At 49.2% G+C, this 19,788-nt stretch overlaps 8 protein-coding genes across 8 annotated transcripts; all 8 read left to right on the forward strand.

Annotated features, from left to right (window-relative positions):
* Positions 1-258: 258 nt before the first annotated feature.
* Positions 259-864, forward strand: TbgDal_VIII3020 (T. brucei spp.-specific protein; the record flags this gene model as incomplete). The annotated part of the gene is made up of 1 exon (XM_011777330.1): positions 259-864. One exon carries the CDS (start codon positions 259-261, stop codon positions 862-864), a length of 606 nt encoding a protein of 201 aa, XP_011775632.1.
* Positions 865-1,393: 529 nt separating this feature from the next.
* Positions 1,394-2,497, forward strand: TbgDal_VIII3040 (hypothetical protein, conserved; the record flags this gene model as incomplete). Its single annotated transcript, XM_011777331.1, has 1 exon — positions 1,394-2,497. One exon carries the CDS (start codon positions 1,394-1,396, stop codon positions 2,495-2,497), a length of 1,104 nt encoding a protein of 367 aa, XP_011775633.1.
* Positions 2,498-2,967: 470 nt separating this feature from the next.
* On the forward strand, positions 2,968-8,844 carry TbgDal_VIII3050 (DNA polymerase zeta catalytic subunit, putative; the record flags this gene model as incomplete). Its single annotated transcript, XM_011777332.1, has 1 exon — positions 2,968-8,844. One exon carries the CDS (start codon positions 2,968-2,970, stop codon positions 8,842-8,844), a length of 5,877 nt encoding a protein of 1,958 aa, XP_011775634.1.
* Positions 8,845-9,203: 359 nt separating this feature from the next.
* TbgDal_VIII3060 (hypothetical protein, conserved) lies at positions 9,204-11,279 on the forward strand (the record flags this gene model as incomplete). The annotated part of the gene is made up of 1 exon (XM_011777333.1): positions 9,204-11,279. One exon carries the CDS (start codon positions 9,204-9,206, stop codon positions 11,277-11,279), a length of 2,076 nt encoding a protein of 691 aa, XP_011775635.1.
* Positions 11,280-11,689: 410 nt separating this feature from the next.
* On the forward strand, positions 11,690-13,690 carry TbgDal_VIII3070 (acetyltransferase, putative; the record flags this gene model as incomplete). Its single annotated transcript, XM_011777334.1, has 1 exon — positions 11,690-13,690. One exon carries the CDS (start codon positions 11,690-11,692, stop codon positions 13,688-13,690), a length of 2,001 nt encoding a protein of 666 aa, XP_011775636.1.
* A 521-nt stretch (positions 13,691-14,211) lies between these two features.
* TbgDal_VIII3080 (hypothetical protein, conserved) lies at positions 14,212-15,420 on the forward strand (the record flags this gene model as incomplete). Its single annotated transcript, XM_011777335.1, has 1 exon — positions 14,212-15,420. One exon carries the CDS (start codon positions 14,212-14,214, stop codon positions 15,418-15,420), a length of 1,209 nt encoding a protein of 402 aa, XP_011775637.1.
* Positions 15,421-15,696: 276 nt separating this feature from the next.
* Positions 15,697-16,719, forward strand: TbgDal_VIII3090 (mitochondrial carrier protein, putative; the record flags this gene model as incomplete). Its single annotated transcript, XM_011777336.1, has 1 exon — positions 15,697-16,719. One exon carries the CDS (start codon positions 15,697-15,699, stop codon positions 16,717-16,719), a length of 1,023 nt encoding a protein of 340 aa, XP_011775638.1.
* Positions 16,720-17,823: 1,104 nt separating this feature from the next.
* Positions 17,824-18,885, forward strand: TbgDal_VIII3100 (hypothetical protein, conserved; the record flags this gene model as incomplete). The annotated part of the gene is made up of 1 exon (XM_011777337.1): positions 17,824-18,885. The coding sequence occupies one exon, from the start codon at positions 17,824-17,826 to the stop codon at positions 18,883-18,885; it is 1,062 nt and encodes a 353-aa protein (XP_011775639.1).
* Positions 18,886-19,788: the final 903 nt, after the last annotated feature.

Raw genomic sequence — 19,788 nt, forward strand, 5'->3', positions numbered from 1 at the left:
GGTTACACATTTCAACATATAAGTTGACTCTGATAATGTTGCTTCTTTCCCGTGTTCTTCACGGTCATTTCTGGAGAATGTTACAGTTGTATTGCTTTCCTTTTCTTTTCCTTTCCTTTCCTTTTTTGTTTTTCCACTAGTATGTCTAGTTGCGTTTCCTACTTATTGTTTCATTTCATTTGATTGGTGTTCGTTTTTTTTTCTATTATTATTTTTCGTACTATTTGAGTCCTCCGTTGCTATCGTAGCTTTCATTGAATGGAGTCCCTCGTACGTGACACCGACCTCACTGTTAGCGCACACACTTGTGAGGAATCGAACACTCACGGTCTATCGAAGCTCCTTCTCACACATTTAAAACTTGACAATATAATTCTTGAGTCGGTCAGTTGCGTTGGTCGGGGCCATAACGGGGACGAGCGAACCCAATGGTGGTCTCTTTCTGCAGGTCATTTGGGAAAGTGGTGTCATAACCAACACGGTACACTTCATGGAGGGTTATGCCTTGCAATTTTATGCGCTCTCTCCAAGGCTCATGTGGCAATGTATATAAAGCTGCATTGCGCCAATGGGAGTGTCACTACTGGAAGGAATGAAGGGATAACCACGGGGGGATCCTCAACGCCTTCAGTACTCGGAGTACATATTCAATATCTATTGCCAGTTGTAACGACCCACTCACTGAAAGTTTTAACAAAAGTAAAGTGTGAGGAAGATGCGGTAGTACGCGTGGATGCGGTACTGTTTAGAGCAGTTGATGTGGAGAAGCAGCAGCATGGAGGACATTTACTTGGTGGGTGCTCACCTTTATGCAAAGCCACCATCAATATGAAGCGACAGCAGAAGCGAATATGTTCATTGTAATGGGTTTTGGTGTCGCTTATTCCTTTCTTTTTTTTTTTTGTCATTGGTGGGTATGTGTGCCTCCACCTCTTCAGTCAACATCCTTCCTCCCCTCCAACAACAACAACAACGACGAGAAGCGGTGATTGAGCGATAGTTTACCTCTGTCAAGCATCGATTTTTGTTGCCGGGCACTCAGTTGTATCGCTTCCTCTCTTTTGTTTCCCTCTCCATTTATATTTTCACTTGCTTTCCGTTGGTATTACGCGTTTTCCCTCTGCACCTCAACATGGTTCCCATGCAAAGGGAGTGTGAGGCAGACGATTTAGTTACCTCAATTCCTGTGGTGCAAACGCGTATAAAGGTCATCAATAAGACATTAAAAAGGAAAAGAAGAATTCTGAGGGAGGAGGGAGGAGGGGGCGGAGTCGCTTATAAAAAAGAAAGCGAAGAAGGAAACACGCAACGACGAACTGAAGAAGGGCATCGTGATATTTGATTGTGTCACGAAGGGACCGACAGCTCTCCACAGACTCATTATTACTTTCACATGAAGGGAGGCGTGAGAAGGAGTACTGCTGCGCCACGGATGGAATTTGTGCGTGCCGTAATCGTTGGTTCCGGTTCGAGCAGCAGCACGCCCATGCTTTCTTGTGCACTTTCCGGTTCCCCATGCCCCAATTGTGAGGAGGCTCTCCGTTGTAGTGGTAGCAAAAATCATCGCTTGAACCCCTCTTTCCTCATACAGCTTTACCATCCGACGGATCGTACAGTACACAACATCCTCATTGACTGCGGTAAGACGTTCCGAGAGTCGGCACTAAAGGTTTTTCCTTCGTTTCTTGTCCGCGATTTCAGTGCCGTATTGCTCACGCATGACCACGCCGATGCTTCGTATGGCATTGACGACCTCAGGGAGTTTAGCCGTAAAGATGTTCCTATCGGGGTGTACGCGGATGAGACAACGCTCGCAGCCATGAGAAGGGTTTACCCTTACTTGTTCGCAGAAGACATGCGCAGCAGAGGCGCTGGGGAACCAGCTAAGAAGGAAGTAAAGAATAATAAGTTTGTCGCCACCATCAATTGGGAGTTATTCACCAGAGTCGAACGAACGGATGTGGTGTTTTCTCCACGACCGAAGGGGGTGACAACTGGGAACGAGGGCGATATTGCTGATGGGTGTGAAACTGGGGCACCCGCGGTGTGGTCGTTTGTGCCCGTTGGCGTTCCGCACGGTGAGAATTATCGTGCAAACGCTTTTCTTGTGCCGATGCATGACAAGAGCGAGTCACCGCGACTGCTTTTGTACGTTTCAGATATTAGTGAGTTGGAGGACCGATTTTTCACGGACTTGGCGCGCTCTAAGGTGTTGCTTGGCGTTGACCCCGCTGTCCCCATTGAGGTACTGGTGCTGGACATGTTATCACGGAGGCCATACGTCGCTCATCTGCACGTGGAAGCGTCCATTGCCGCTGCAAAAAGGATCAATGCTGCCAAAACGTATTACGTCGGTATGTCACATAGGATAAACTACGATGAGATGATGCAGGAGCTTCAGCAGCTAGGTTTGGGTGCCACAATGGAAATGGGATACGATGGTTGTGTTGTCTCCGTCGGAGACTCGGGACTGCAGCACCTTAGTGGACGTTTGTGATATCACAGCCCACTGTTTTTGTTTTTGAAGTTCAAATAAGCGCACCGATTGCTTATTGAGGGGTTTTATGGAAGTACCAGTTGAATTATCCAAAAGTACGTGTGTCGATGCATGCGGGAGGAGCGGGTTGGAAACTCGGCTATTGGATGGGCCGAAGGCGTGGGTTGGCTTTTGAGTGTCAGGGAGTGCATGATTCGGCGTAGCGGAAGTTTGACACGTTGCCTCATGGCTATTTAACAACATTTTTCTTATCAGGTGCGGGTTAGCTTGCAACTTCGCTCAAGAGACCTCTTTTGCTGGGCAATGACATTACGTCGGCACTATTGTTTTTTTCCGTCTTATTATTGTTATTGTTTTTTGTTTTGTTTTGGAAGGAAAAACGATAAAGAAAAGGATCAAAAGGGGGAGGGCAACAATAAGAGGGCACAGGGTGGGTTGATAGGACTTAATGTGCTAATACACACGGGGCTATGAACTTGTACGTAGTCTCCATTGAATACACACTTCAACGGCCGGATGCCGCTCTTGGAGACGCCGTCATGTCCCCTATGTTTCGTCGTGTTTCTTCCCGGTGCCCCATATTGCATATCTTTGGCTACACAACCACCGAAGGGAATGACAGAGCAGCTGGAGAAAAGAGTGACGTTCCGCGTGAGGCGGCAATATCTGAAAGTAAATTAGATAGCATACAACGGTACAGTGTTTGTGCTCATATTCACGGTGTGTATCCATACTTTTTTGTGCAGCGTAGCAATTCGCGGATATCCGCTATGCAGTTTGGAACCCAGCTTGAGTCGGTTGCTATGGAGGCACTGAGCTCAGGACGCAACAAGTCAGCAGCTGCTCCGCGTCCCCATGATCGACAACAGTTGATACATCACGTTGATGTGGTTTGGTTGCTCCCCTTCTATGGTTATCACGGAAAGAAGCAGCCATTTTTTAAAGTGTACGTGGTTGACCCAGCGATGGTTAGCCGTTTTTTGCACCTGTTGTACTGCACAAAGCACATGGGTGGCCGGCAATGGTTGGTATATGAGGCCCACTCACCATTTCACTTCCAGTTTATGGCGGATTATGGAGCAAAGGGAATGGGTGCCTTCTTCATTCCCTCCTGCACCGCGCGGTCAAAACTTCCCGACAGTGTGCAGCCTGAGCAACTGAACATCGCCGCCGTGCGACCCGAAGGGGAGCCCGCCAGGCTTAGTTGTGCTCAGATTGAGGTTGATGTGTCGGCATCATCGTTGCGTTTCCGCGACGGAGCCGTGCAACCGGGCGAAAACCTGCTGACCGCCAGGCGCAACGTTCGGCAGTATTTTGCAGACCTTGGTGTAGATGATGCTGTGTTGCGGGGGTGCACCTCTGGGTTGCTTGCGCGTCGTTTCACTGTTAGTGACCAACAACGTTGTGACCTTGGGGCCGTTTTGTTGCGTAAGCGCTTTAATGAGTCTCTTAAAGCAAAATTCACAGATCCCGTTGTTGAGGAGCAGGAGAAAGTGGATAGCCCCGTCGGCGTTACACAACAATTAATGGAAGATATGCAAGGGATCGTCGGCGAGGTCCTACTTCCGGATTCATCTCCGGGATGCTTCTCCGCACCGCAACATTCGCTGCACAATGATCAGGGCGAAGTGGGAACATCACAGGACCCCCTAGTGCCTCCAGGAGTGACTAGTGAGCAGGGAGGATGTGACGAAAGGGAACGGCCTCTCCCGCGTTGTAGATCCTCTGACACACCGTTACCAGGCAATGATTATGTAGAAGGAATGTCACCAAGGGGTGAGGACGAACCGAGTGTACTGTTCCCATCGACCCTCAGCAGTGACGGCCCTGGAAGTAGTAGTAATACTAACGCTTGCGGCTGCAGTGTTGAAAGTAGTAAGGGGGGAAACGAGGTTGCTTTTGACGCCCGTCTGCGGAACGACTGTGGCGACAGTGACAGGAATTGGAGAGAATCTCTTTCAGTTGGCGACACGGTTGCCATTGCGTCAGAGGAGTCACACGACACAACTACAGCAAAATCTTGCCTGTTTGCCAAGATCGTGTGTTTAGGCACCAGCAGTGTCCGCCTGCGGTGGTATGTTGCGTTAAGCGAGACCCATCTCGCTGACTGTCAGGATGAACTCGAGAAACGTGGTTGTTGGTTGGGCAAAGGAACGAAACTTGGTGGGTGTACTCCCGTCGCACAAGGTTACCAGGAGGAACTGTTACTTGGAGATGTGGAGGATATAAATTCGATTAGTGTGCTCAGGCAGGGCCCACCCATAGTGGTTCACCACTCTTACCGCAGTTTCATTCATGACAGAAACTGCGGTAAGATCATCGGTGATGGTGATTGTTTCATCTCCATTGCACTGCTCTGTAGGTATAATTACCATGTTCGTGAGCGGCGGCTTTCGGCCATCGAACCTCGGGGGGATGATAATTACTTGGCGATGCCCGCGTTGCTCCTTCAGTCTACGCCATGTGCTTCCAGTGATGATGAAAGCTCTCTCCTTGCTGAAGTGGCGGATGAAGATGAAGAGCTCTTCTCTTCACTTTCTTTATCACCTCCTCCAGACGGGTGCGAGCTGTGTACATTTCCACACCAACGGGCCCCGTCCAGACCGAGTGGATCGGATCACAGGGTGAGCGGGAATAATTTCAAGCTACCCGAGGGGTTGAGGCGTTCCGTATCGCAAACAATGCAGTGCGCTGTGCAATCGCAGTTGTCACTACTTCAAAGTTTTTCAGTCTGTTGCTCACTTTCACCACGTATTCGGGAACCTGTCTCTCCGTCTGTTGTAGCTATAAGCAGCGGTGTGACGAGACCTTCTTGTGCTCTTTCCTCTTCGTCTGTCGAGTGCGTGGACCCGCAACGCGAAGCTCTGTTAGTGGAGTTTAAGCGTGAAGGTTCGTGTGTGCGGTGTTCTAATCTTATTGGAGATATACCCCGAAATTTCATCTGGAGGTTTGATCCAATTCAAAGACGTGTGGTTATATCCGGAGCAACGTGGCCACGAGTGGTGGCACTCGCTCCGAAGCTTCCACCACCAACGAAATGTGTTTCCTCCCTGTTGAAGCGACCCTCAGTTCAACTTCTCACACGCATAGCACATTCGCAGGATTTGACGCCACCAGAAGGCGCCCACACAGTTGCGGCAAAACAGGAATGGTGCCCGCATGGCTCCAGCAGTGGATCCCGCTCTCAGCGCCACTCCACTCGTCTCATCTGTGCTCTGCGTGTGATGTTGGTCGAGGTGTTTCTTCATCGCAGGGACGGCGTGCAGCATGTTGCACAAGAGCGTCTTTTGGCTGTCGGATTGGGCCGAACGACGTCAATTGATGAGAGGGTCAAAGTGCGGCTTTTTTGTGTGACGGGGCTCTCACAAAAAGTCCCGGTGGGCCAACCACGCGTGAGCCCATTTAGTGGTGCGGTGGAGGTGGTCCAGTTGCCGTCAGAGGAGCACTTGCTGAGGCACGTCATGTGGGAAATTCGAGCTTATGATCCCGACGTTATCATATCCTGGGAGGTGGGCAGAAGTGGAATAGGGCTGCTGGCGCTGCGCTACAAGATCGCGCTTCGCCGCTCGCTCGCGCGTGACTTATCACGCTTGACGCCAGATAGCGCACTGTTTAACCAGAGAAGCGAGAACATACATCTTAATCCCGAAGAGAAACCCTCTAATAGTAGTGACGAAAATATTAGTGAGGTCGAATGCGTATCCCCTTCCTCTGACTCATCACACTCTTCTTGCTCGGAGTCAACACTGTTCTCCACGGGCAGTGGGGCAACTGCTGCTACTACTAGGGGTTCTGTGGCACATGTTAGAGGTGGGTCGACCAATGCACATCCTAATCTTGGCGATTTGACGAAGCAGCTCTCCCGTCGTTTTGGTGGAAGTCCACAGGTAGCCGGGAGAATCATTGTTGATCTTAGCAAGTATTTGCGCAAATACCTTCAGCTGCCGTCAACTACCCTACAGATGGTATATAAGAAACTGTTCAACAGCAGCTTGCCCTTCTTTACTGACGTCGCCCTCACGCGGATGTATTGTGCGGGAGAAGCGGGTATGCAACGTGTTTTTATGTCGATTCTCCTTACACGTGTCGTCGCCCCGCACCGCATCGCCCAGCATCTGCACTTCTTCACCCGCACAGCGGAGTTCGCCCGCATGTTTGGAATTCTGTTTAGTGAAGTTTTAACCCGTGGGAGTCAATACCGCGTGGAAGCCACGTTACATCGCATGGCGAAGCCCATGGGTTTTGCGCTGCTTTCACCACCACTGGAAGTTGTACACCGTCAACCGCGGTTGCAGAGTATGCCACTGATAATGCAACCACGCAGTGGCTTCTACAAGGACGACCCCGTTGTTGTTTTGGACTTCCGCAGTCTGTATCCAAGTATTGTTATAGCTTACAACATCTGCTACACAACCTGTCTTGGTTCTGTGGGGAAAGGTGTGTATGGACGCTTGGGTGTGCTCAAGTCGTACAAACGAGACGACATGCTTCTTTCCTCACTTCTCAGTGGTCTTGCGGACATCAAGAACGACCACAATGGCAAAAACGACGACAATGAAAACAGTAACACACTACACGGTGTGACATTTACGCCCAACGGATGTATGTTCTTAACTCCGGAGAATCGTGAGGGTGTGCTACCTCAGATGCTTCGTGTTTTACTTGACACCCGCGTGGATCTGCAGGCAGCTCTGAAGCATGTGGCTCACCCCTTCGGAGACATTTACATGCAACAGATCCTGCAGGAACAACAGATGGCTATTAAAATGCTTGCCAATACCACCTATGGTTACACCGCAGCTTCCTTTACTGGACGTATGCCGTGCGCCGATGTGGCTGACGCTATTGTCATGCTAGGACGCCAGACGTTGGAGCGAGCCATGTGGTTAATCAATAGTCACCCCGTTTGGAAGGCAGAAGTTGTTTACGGCGACACGGATTCATTGTTTGTGCGTCTACCGGGGAGAACCAAGGAAGAGGCATTCGCAGTAGGAGAGGAGATGGCTAAAGAGGTGACAGCGGTTAACCCAGCTCCCGTGCGCCTGCAATTCGAGAAGGTGTTGTTTCCTTGCCTTCTCCTAGTTAAGAAGCGTTACGTGGGGTATGCCTATTTCAAGCCCGAACAACAGGAGCCGCAATTTTTAGCAAAGGGAATTGAGACGGTTCGAAGGGACCAGTGCCCAGCCACTGCGCACCTTGCTGCAAAAATGATTCACCTTCTCTTCTCCGGGGCAGACACTGAAACCTTGCGGCAGTGTTTCTATGAAGAAGTAAGTAAATTGCAACGTGGAGACTGCAGTCCAGTTGACTGCATATTTCGGAAGGCTGTGAAATTTGGAAGGTATAAACCCAATGGGCGTTTACCAGCAGCAGCGCGTCTCGCGGCGTTGCTTGTGGAGAAGGATGCCATGAGGACTCCTTACTGGGGGGAGCGCATACCATTCGTCGTAATTCGACGGCCGGAATCCACACGATTAAGCGATCGTGTTGTCCACCCCCAACAGCTGCTGAGTGATGAGGATCATCTTATGCTTGACAGTGAGTACTATATCACACGACACATTGTTCCTACGCTCGACAGGATGTTTTATCTGGTTGGTGTGAGTTGTGGCCGCTGGTATGCGGAGATGCCTCGGGGTCGTACTTACCAAAACTACTTTGAACTGGGATTAAGTATTGCTGCGACAAAAGCCGCCAAGCGGGCGCGAGGAGTGGCGACGCCCCCTACTTTGTGCGCTGATATCATTAACGTTAATATTTCCAATGCCAATCACGGTAATGAAAGGTTCAAGAGAAAAGGTAGGGGTAAAGGTAAAGGTGGCAGTGGGCTGCTTGGAAATCAGTCGGCGAGGGGTGCGAAAAATCGAACCCTTGATTCATATTACCAGCAGACTCTATGTGCTGTATGCCTCACAAACTCAACAGCCACCTCACCGACTGACCCTCCAGTTTGCAAGGGATGTCTTGAAAATTTATCAACCACCGCCCAACGCGTGACGTCACGACGTTACCGCGTGGAGCGCCACCTACAACTTATGAAAATGGCCTGCTTGCGATGCATAGGGACTTGTGGTGAGGTGGGTGGGCCAGGTTTTCTATCCAGTCAGAAGAGGGATATGGAAGATATGAATTTCTGCATCCCGCATAGCCTCGCTGCTGCACCTGACCGTGGCATTCACGACGCTGGTGTCGTGGTGCGACGGTGGGGGAAATGCCAGCAGAAGCTTCAGGGGGAGGAAGATATTAGGTGTGTTTCCGTAGATTGTCACTTGCCGTTTGAGAAGAAGCGGCTCTCCTCGCTCTACCTGCAGCTGCTTGTACTTGAAGACTACGTAACGACTCGCTGATACAATGTTATTTTATTTGATAATATCTTAGTGGTTGGAGTTTGCTTTCAATATTTGTAAATAAAACCTGTTTGTGCTCGACTTCTCGTGTTTCCGTTATTTTTTTTCTTTCTCCGCGGTACGTAACTCTTCACCGTTTTTGTGGTTGCTGCACTGTGGTATCTATTGTCATGTATGCGAGTGTGCTCATTTAACTGTTGTGATTATTATTAGCGGCACTTCGTGTCTCAAGGCAAATGTGAGTTTTCCCATCTCTCCTGCACTTTGTTTGTTGTCTGTGGTACGTGTTCAGCCATATATACCTATATGTACCTCCTTATGATTTTATTTTTTGCTGTAGTTGGGTCCAGAGGGGTAACATGAGGCGGTTATTTATAACCACTGCTTCTACGTTGTGTCACTCGCTTCATTGTACCGACACAAGAACTGGTGGGGCTGGTAAAGAGTCCACACCGACTGAGGTGCAATGCGAGATGACGCTGCAATGCAGTGATGAGAGCGGGTGCTCCCCGTTTTTAAGTTCACTTTTGAGCCCTGTCGAGACAGTGCCTCTGCATGATGTCACGAGAACTTACTCGACGATGGATGTAGTGGACCCACCTGCTCGCTACAACCCAATGGTCCCAAATGTTGAGCCGTCATCTTCTTCGGCTGGTCACATGGAGCAGATTTTGGAGAACGGAGAGGAAGAAGGACCTGTTGCTTGCGCGCATAAGAATGGAAAGCTGTGGGGCTTGTTTGAGGGATCCGAAGACAATAAACCACCTGCTTGGTTTTATCGACTATGTAAAGATTTGTTTTATCGAACGAATAGCGAAGACAATATGGATGATGCTGCGTTGGTAAGTGATATCGAGCCCAGTCATTACATTTCTTCCACAGAGAATCGTCACGTTGACGGAAGTGATACCACCCAACGGTTTGCTGAAGCTGGTACTGATGTCAGTGATGGCGTGGATCCGTACGTATGGATTCCGTTCAACCTGCTTGATGAGGCTGACTACCACGTCGGACCATATCGATTTCCAAGTACGGCAACATACACCCATGAACAACGCACGTTACTGTGTTTAGGGGACACCCGCCGGGAGTACGTCCACTTCTGCGATTCCTATGCATTTCCCGGTCGCGCCCAGATTCCGACATCTGTCGGTACGTGTCCGTCAAAACTATATGTTAACCCGAAACAGCAGCAACCTGTTGTCTACATTCAACTCAGCAATGACATTCCACCTGCTATGTGGCTTCCTGTTAAGGGAACTGCCGCATCTGTGCGGCGGGTACTGGCGGAGTTTGCTTCCATGGCGGCGTTACATAGGGACTGGCACCATGACGAGTTTATGGAACGCCACGCAACCGCGGTTCGAATGCTAGAACTTCAGAGGCTACCAGCTGGAGAGGGAGACATCCTACGATACATGGCGTACGACGCACGGAACGCTCAATTCGCGTTCGCACCCATCCGTGAGTTTCCCAACCAACAGGAGTTTTTTCTAGGCGAGCACGACGATCCCGAGAAGCTGATGGAGCATGTCGACCTCTGTCCGCTGTTGTTTGCCATCCCGCACATGCGAACTGTTGTGGATTTGCACGCTGAGCACATGATACCGACAATCGCTGGACCCGGCGTTGCTACATCGCTCTACCGCTGCATATACTCTAAGGCGCTCCTGTTTGTGCAAGTACATTTATCATCAGAGGTGAAGCTCCCGCCGCAGGATCCGGAAGCTTTCAAGTTCATGTGGAAGGACTCCCAGGTGTTACCGAAGATGCGCATCCCGGTTTTCGTTCGTGTCGTGTGGCCGACTAATGAACGAATGAGCGGTGGTGGAGGACTTCTGCGACGGTTTAACCGCCTGTTTGGCACAGAGTTTGCTTCTGACATCCCCGTAGATGCGGCGATGGCATTACTGTACGTGATGCAATGGTCTGGGCATATTAAAGACTTCCTTGGTGTTCGTGGTATGAGGCAGCGTCTGGCTGATCTGCTGCTTGCGTCGCAACAACCAGAACCGACAAAGTTGTATCCGGGTACGAGGGAAATACCAAACCCGGAATACACAGTGGCCGAGCGCCTTGGCATGCATGTGCAGTACCTCGCTCAGCTGCACGACCCAGATATTTCTCTCACGATTCAGCGGCTGCTACCGGTTGCTTCAGCACCAGTCCGCATGGGCTGTGCCAAAGCAGCTTTAATAGCCGGCGATAGGGAATTGTTTCGGCACATTGTGAGCAGTGAGCCACCGGGGCGTATGCAGACATATATGACAAAATTGGTGAGGAAACGGAAGACGCGGGATTTGGTTGATGCTGAACCGAGATTACTGGAGGACCAATACGAGTTCGCCGCCCCGCTATGGACCAAGCGGGGCAAACGTCTCGATAGTAACACTTTGGAGGGTGTTGTGGAGGCTCAATCGAGACTCAGCGGATAATTAGCGAGTATTAAATCGTTTGGTAGTCACCATTTCCGTGAGGCAATGTTTACATTCGCTTAACAAACTAATTTTGGGGACGCAGCATAGGTTAGGGGAGAGGAGTTGCGAATGAAAAGCGCGCGCGGTGTCTTGAGAGGCAGATAACTCCAACGCACTTTCTGGAGTACGTCGGAAGGCAGGTTTTCATATCTTTTTAAGGAGGGTTCTTGTCTCGACCTTTTCCTCCTCCTGTGGTTGTGTGTGCTTGTGCGTCTGCATATTCCATTCCCCTTTCCCCTCTCCACCCATTATATCTTTTGGCCGAGGATATCTTTGCAGCTGCTGACTTCCATCTAATTCTTCTTGCACTGAATTACGTTCCACGCTTAGGTAAGGCTATCTTGTGGCCTTTTGAACACCGTAGAAGAATGTCGCTAAAGCGCCCTCGTGATGAAGGTGGACACGACGACCTCAACACTGGGCAAGAGGAAAATGCACAGCGAAACTTCGATAGTATGGAAGAGCAGGACCAACACACCCCTTACCTTTCACTAAGAGAGGCGCGTTTCTCCGGTCGGTCCATGCAAGAAGGTTTCCACCTTCAACTGGGCGAGTATGAAGAGCCAGACGAAGCGAAGGAAGTGGAAGAGTTGATGAATGGACATGAGGACTTCGGCGATTTACCGAAGGAGCGTCAAAAAGCATTGCTTGACGCAGTGAGAGTTTTGGTGAGGAAAGCTGCGGGTACCACAAACAAGAACCAACTGGAGCACCTTCGCGTAAAGGCGTCGCGGCTCGTGGGCTTTAAAGACACGGCGCGGAAGTCAGAACTTACGGCGGCGTATCGGCAGTTAGTGCGTGCGGGTGAAGTGCAGGAATCTGCGGCTGTGGAAGAGCTTCTCTTGCGTAAACGCGGCAAATCGCATAGTGGTGTACTTGTTGTGACAGTGTTTATGGGACCCGGCCAGTTTTCATGTCCAAAGGACTGTCACTACTGCCCAAATCAGCCAGGTATCGCCCGTTCCTATCTCCTGAAAGAGCCTGGTGTTCTTCGCGGGTACCGTAACGGTTGGGATCCTATCAGGCAGTTCTATGATCGCGCCAGTGCTCTGGAAAACAATGGCCATGTAGTTGATAAAATTGAGCTCATTATCCTGGGCGGGACGTTTTCCTTTTACCCCAAAAAGTATGTGGAGGAGTTTATAACCGGAAACTTCTACGCGGCGAACACATATTATGACTCCACTCCCTTGCGGCCTATTGGTACTTTGGAGCAGGAAATAACAGCTAATGAAGATGCGCGGTGCCGAATAATTGGCGTGACGATCGAGACCCGGCCTGATTATATAAATTTATCCGAGTTGAGACGATTCCGATCCCTTGGTGTCACTCGTGTTCAGGTCGGCATACAACACTTGGACGATGACATTCTCACTATCGTTAACCGTGACTGCCCAACTGCCAAAACCATCGTAGCCATCAAGCGGCTCCTTGACGCGGGATTCAAAGTTGATGCTCACTGGATGCCTGACTTACCAGGGAGCAGCTACTCAAAGGATCATGAGATGTTTGAGTATTTATTCTCGGAGGACAATGAAAATTTCCAGGTTGACCAATGGAAGGTGTACCCAACGGCGACGGTCCCGTACACAAAGATCGAGGACTGGTATCGTACGGGTAAGTACAAACCATACGCAGAGCTGGACGGTGGTTCCTGGATGGTGAAGCTTCTGGTGTACATCATGGAGAATTGCCCCAGGCGGATTCGATTGAATCGTATCATTCGAGACATACCGACGACATACATCATGGGTGGCGAGCGGCGGTGTAATCTTCGGCAAGTTATTGAGGCGGAAATGAAGGCTAAGGGTATCCGGTGCAAAGATATCCGCGAGCGTGAGTGCAAAGGGGCGCCTGTGGACAGAAATCAGACAAAAGTGTTTGTTAATGAGTTTCGCGCCAGTGGAGGAACGGAGTTTTACCTTTCCGTGGAGAACATGGAACAGACAATTCTTTACGGTCATCTGCGCCTTCGCCTGCGTGATGACAGTGGCGAATCGAATTCGCTCGTGAAGGCACTGGAGGGCTGCGCACTGATTCGTGAACTGCATACTTATGGTAAGTTGATTGCTGTATCTCGGCCCAATTCGGGTAATGAAGCTCAGCATATGGGTGTGGGCACACAACTAATGCGGGAGGCAGAACGAATTGCCATCGAGCGTGGGTTCATGAAAATTGCAGTTATTGCCGGTGTGGGTGTCCGGCGTTACTACGCAAAGCTTGGCTATAAGTTAGAGGACACATACATGGTGAAACAGCTCACTGCAGATAAAGGAAGCACTATAACGGAGGAGCAAGTGGAGCAGGATGACGATAATGATAATGGCGGCTTCATTTCTATGCTGAAGGGATTTATGTTCGGTAAATGAGTGAACGATCGTGGTTTACTGCTTCAGCGCAGTGAGCTGAGCGCTCGTCCCTCATGAATACACACGTGCCGCTTTTTCTCTCAATATTGTCAGAGCGCAATAACGAGGAGGGAGGGTGTTATTGCCTCGTGTTGCATGCAGACCGATCGGTACCGGCGCTGTCCAGAGAGCCGCGGGCATCTCTTGTTGGAACGCGGAATTTTTCCTTAACTACTTCGGTGGCCCCTGAGGGTTTGGGAGCGCTCCCGCTGATGGGGTTCCTTTGGCCGCCGTAACCTGCAAACTTCTTTGTGTAGTGGCTTGCCGTTTTTCCCGCTCCGTCATGCTTCCTACACGACATATAAACTTTGCCTTTATTTCTCCCCTCCTCGGTGTCCTCTATTTGTACACCACGAATATCTCCATCCGGATAGGGCAGTACAGTACAGGCCGCACATTGAGGGCAAGCCAGTGTTTTGGGTACACGAGGTATAGCTCAGTAACGCAAAAAAAAAAAAAGAAGTCTAGGCTCCCTTGAAGTTATGTGGAGGTTTGGTGCCTCCTCCACAGGTTTGAAGGCCGGTTCCCCGCTGGTTGGGTCGGCGTCCCGCCGCTGCGGCTCAACGGCAACTCCTTCGAGGCGGCGCAGCGGATTCTTCAAAATGGGTGACATGTACAAACCCGGTCGTTACACTTCGAAAGATCTACCAAAAGGCCCAAGTGGGTCTAACCAACCGTGGGATCCCGTGTACGCCAACTACGCCTTCCAACTCGTAACGGGCCCTCTAAAGCGGAAACAAAACACCACACCAGATGACCATCTCACTGTCGACGAGCTTGACAAGTGGATGGATGCGAAAGGTGCCGCCAAGGTTCTTGGAATTAAAGAAGAGGAGCTACCGACATTGACGGCACCCGCCGTGGAAGAGTATTGGGCAAAAGCATACGGTCAGCGGAACAACGCTCATCAACAGGAAACTGTTATTGCGGCTGAAGTGTTACTAGAGTATATCGACTCAACCGTACACCGCAAGAAGAGTCGGCAGTACTACCGACGGTATATGGATAACGCAAGGCAGGCTATCGATCATGAAACTGAAATGCGTCGTAGCGAACATCGTCAAAAATTCATACATCTCTTTGGTGTGGCGATGTTTACGGGTTCAGCAATAGTGGTAATCATTGCGTTCTTTCGTGGTTACTTCACACGTCAGGATGTGGAAAAGATAGGGACTGACGCGGCTGCATATCTCAACATGGTGTTTTCGCAACCACCAAATCTGGAGCCACCACCAGATTACTCCACGCGGTATCGTGACACTCCGCCAGCTATGGAGCTTGCAAAACAACAAGGCGTGTATGGAGTTGTTGACCCTGCTCGCCTTTCTAACCTCTCTAAGGATGTGAAGCAGTACCGTGCGGATGAGGAAATGGAGATGCTTCGGATGCTGAACGATGAGAACGAGAAGGCGCGACAAAGGCGGAAGGAGGATCAGGTGCGGGAGAGTCGCGTGGTTGTGTACCGCGCTGGTGACTTTGATGATGCAGGTGAACTAAAGGATCTGGCGAAGGAAAAGGAGGCGGTGAAGCCTTTGTCCGCTTTTTCTCAACAATCATTCCGTGACTTTGCTGCTTTGATGGCTTCACAGTTTGGTGGAGGTTCACGGTTTCAACGCATTACGCAGGACAGCGTTCGGCGCGCGGAAGAAATGGAGAGGATGCAGAAGCGTATGAATGAAATTGAAGAGTAGGGATGTTGGTTTGGGGCCTGACGTTAAGTGACATCGGATTGTTTATTGAAGTGTTACTACCACCAGTACCTCGTGGGCCAGGCTCCGTAACGGAGGCACACATGCGCCCCAATGTGGGTGATACGGCTTATGTGGGGTATGAGTTCTGTGGGTTGACATTACGTTTAACTTCCCTAACTTTCTTCAATCGTCATTTGATTACACATATCTGTGTATGTGTGCGGAGTTTCTGTTGTTCGCGACTTTCCGTGTGTTATCCCCCTCTTTAATTGTTGCATGCGCAAACTGAGAAATCTTTTCCTTTTATTCTTAGTTACAGCACCCAGGTTTATACCGCACGAAAGTGGACTCACCTTCCTGTTCGGCTCCGCGCAAATGTCTCGCACCATAAAGAAGGAAAAAGACACAAAGCCGACCCATACTTCTGTCGCTCTTGCATCCTCCTGCGCGACATTTGCTACCAAGTCGCTGCTGCATCCCATAGACACGACTAAATGCCGGATACAGCATTCAGTGGGGAAAACATTGCGTTCGTTGCATCGAGAATATCGTGGCAAATGGGGGCCTAGGTATTTATATGGTGGATTGCCCGTCAAGTTACTCTTTAGTGTTCCATACCAGCCCCTGTACATGACAACATATGCTGCCGCTAGTGGTGCATTACTTCCCGATGGCACTGCCAGTCCTCACAGTTATTGGGTGTTTTTAGGAGGAACTATAGGTGCTGCTTGTGCCGCTGAACTCGCTGGCTGCGTCTTGCGCGTGCCAATGGAAACTATGAAAATGCGATTGCAGGCGGGAGTGGTGTTAAACACCGCGGCTGCTTTTCGTCAGATGCGGATGCATGGACTTCACGGTTTTCGTAGGATGGTGCTGTCACAGACGCTTTTGCACGATATTCCCTACAGCGCCACGCAGTGGATTGTATATGAAAGCCTTCGGCCATGGACTACTCAGCTGCTGAAGAATCAAAAGTCAGATGAGCAATCTGCCTCCGGGGCGGGCCCGATGTCGCGGTGGTATTCTTACGCACAGACCTTTTTGCGCACAGTCCTAAGCGGTGGATTTAGTGCTCTAATCGCTTCGACTGTCACTGTTCCACTTGATGTTATGAGGACACGAACAGTTGTTGCCGCTGCTGCAGATCCCAATATAACCATTTCTGCTGTTGCCCGTGATGCTTACAGGCGGGGAGGTGCGCGTGCCTTTGTTCGAGGCTCGGCCACACGTGTGCTTTGGGTGACCAGTAACATGGCTGTCTACTTTCCACTCTTTGAGCTTTTCACCATTTGCATGTAGGACGGGGATGAAGGATGAATTAGTATGGGTAAATAGAACATTTTAGGTGCGTGGAAAAAGGAAGTCAAAAGCGGTGTTAATAATTAGGAGTTGTGGTATATACATGTGTATGTTTACATTTATGTTTCAATACCATTATTACTATTAAATTTTTTTTCTCGTAATGACTATTTTCACACAGTTTAATCTCTAAATTACACCTTACCTTCTGTGGATTTACCCACATTCACTTTCATATTTTATTCTTTCATCTATTCGGCCCTTTGATTGACGGGTGCTGAGGAGGACACAATAAAAAATTTCTCTTGAGAGAAGGAACAGAACTGGAGACGAAAAAAGGGTACGGCAAGAGAAAGGGGGGGACGTGCCGATGCCGTTCAACTTATCATCGTCAGTGCCACTGTATTTAAACGTTGGCATCAATAGCAGACCGCTAACGTTGATGCGCGCCTTATTATTGTTGTTATTTTAAACGTATATTAATAATGATAAGTACGCAAATATTTGTACATGTATATATCTGTACGTGTGCGGTCGTGCGGGTTGATAGAAACTTGAGAACAATAAACGGGTAAAAGCTTCTTGTGCGCCGTGATAACATCCAAATCATCTCCTCTTCCTATTGGCAGGATGGTCATGTTTTGTACAATAATACTTATCCATTTGTTAAACCGTTTATTCATTTCGGTAGCGAGTACTAAAGTAAGAGAGGGAATGTCCGCGAATACCTCTGTTACTTGTGTTTAGAAACTCGTATAATTTTACCGGTTTATTGCAATGATCGTGACGGTCACCGCCAACAGCGCTGAGACATCCCGCTTTTTCTCCTCCCCCTTTCTTTTTCAATCACATTTTTCTTTCTTCATGCATTCATGTGGAGGGCGAACTCACCTTTTCGTTCTTGAGAAGGAGCTGTGGCGCCGGAGGTGAAAAAAATTTTCAAATTGGAATAAGTATTACGGCTTGTGGGAGCGAAGGAAGGATAAAGGGGTGAAAAAATCATATCGTCACTAATCACAACAGCTGCAACAATAATAATAATAATAACAATAACTGACGCGGTCGTGCAGCAGTCAGCAACGCAAGGGAAAAGGAAGGAGAGTGATGGAACAGATGGAGGGACACGGAATTGATGTGAAGAGCGCATGGGTTGAGTTTACTGCAGAGTTATGTGATGAGTTGAACGATGCCCGCTGTCTTGGAGTTGCTGCCGCTACACCAGAGGAAGCTTCGGGTATTTGCGCCCTCGTTGATGAGGCATGTGCCAGCCTTGTTAGTGCAAAGGATGAAATGGAGTTTCTGTTTCCTTTGAACTCGTTGATGCACACGACACGCGTATGCTTCACGAATGAAAATAACATAAAAAAATTAGAGGAATGCACTGCTGTTTATGGTCGTGTGCCAATGATTATGCTCCTTGAGATGAAAGAAAACCGCTCCTTTGTATTGGATTTTACTCCGGGAACATCTGTGGCAGACGTTGAGGAGTTTCTCAGCGGTGTTGCACGCGGCACCGTTGCAAAAGCACTTCAAGGCGCTGCACCTCCCTCAGATGACCACTTTCAACCAGTTGAGGGAATCACACTTCGTCATGGTCTCTGTGCTGTGACGAGTACAATAGAGCGACTCAAGCATCAACAGCCCGGCGGCGCCCTCTGCATATTTTGGAGTCACCGCTGTTCAATGTGTCCCCATATGATGCTTCTGCTAGACGCCTCTGTTGGTGCCTTGCGGCGGGAACTACAACGTCACGGCACTGAGCAGACCTTCACTTACATGTGTTGTGACGTTGACGAAAATGATTTGCCGGAGGAAGTCTTTCCGAGGGCTCAGGAGGGAGAAGAAGTGACGGTTCCCCAAATTGTGGCGTTCAACAGTGCTGGTGAGCGTTTTGTTTATGACGGCCGTCGCACAGCACCTTCCATTATGTCGTTTGCGTGGGAACACTGCGTCCCAAAGGAGGTGAGAGATGCAACCGATATCAAAAGGAGTGTGATGAAGGCTGTTGAGTCGGTGTGCATTGAAGAACTTCTGAATAGTGACGTATCAGCGAGAGTGAGTGGTGATGTTGCAACAGCAGAAGTGGGAAATGGGCTGTCGCATGGGGGAGAGATGGAGGAAAAACTGAAGGACCGTAAGAGGCCCCGGTGCGTGGGTTCCGAGTGAATCTCGCAATATAAATATATGAGGAGTTGGTAAGGAAGGGGGCGAATGTGACTGGGAAATAATAAATAAGGAGACAGGGGAAGTTTGTGGTTGGATGAATGTGAGGGAATGCCGCGTGAAAGGCGTGGAGAGAACGTGATGGGTCGTAACCATCCGCGTGTATTTACCTGATGATCGATGTGTTAATTACCAGGAGCGCATGAATATGGGAGTTAATGTGGGCATAGGCTTTTTTTTTCGTTGTGTTGCTTCAACGACCCGACAATATTCTTTTTAACTTATACTTGTGCCTGCCGGCCTCTTCACGTGGTTGATTACTTTCCCTCAGTTCTTTTCATGCGCTACCACTACTTACAACTTCGGTGCATTTTTGAGTATAGTCGTATGGAGGTGCGTTTATATATGACTATTTACGTTTTTGTATACGCAATTGATGCTTAAATATTTTGGTGCGTTTTCATTTGTAGAGGATTCTCCACTGCAAGGCGAGGTGCCGATTCTTTTTTTTTTTTGTTCAACCATGTGATAATTAATGACTTCTGTGACGGAATTTTAATTAGAGGTGTAGATAATGATAAAAACGAGTAATTTTCTCTTCCACCACTCAACGAGGGGAATAGGAAACGATTAAATAGGAGGAGTAATTCCACGTGTCAAATGCCTTTTCTTAAGTAGCCGTAAATAAGCGAACTGAAGCCGCAGGAAACATTTCTATTTTCTATTATTTTTTTTATATGTACGTATATATATTTCGCGCCTTATGTTGTTCCTCATTCGCATTCCCACGTTCTGCGGCTGCCCACCATTTTGTCGACTTTTAGGGATCATTTCATATGATGCTCATCGCATGGTGAAACTTTTCCACGCATCTATGCTCACAAATATTTTCAACTGAATGGGCAT

Source organism: Trypanosoma brucei, chromosome 8, assembly GCF_000210295.1.
Source record: "Trypanosoma brucei gambiense DAL972 chromosome 8, complete sequence".
NCBI classification, from domain to species: Eukaryota; Euglenozoa; class Kinetoplastea; order Trypanosomatida; family Trypanosomatidae; genus Trypanosoma; species Trypanosoma brucei.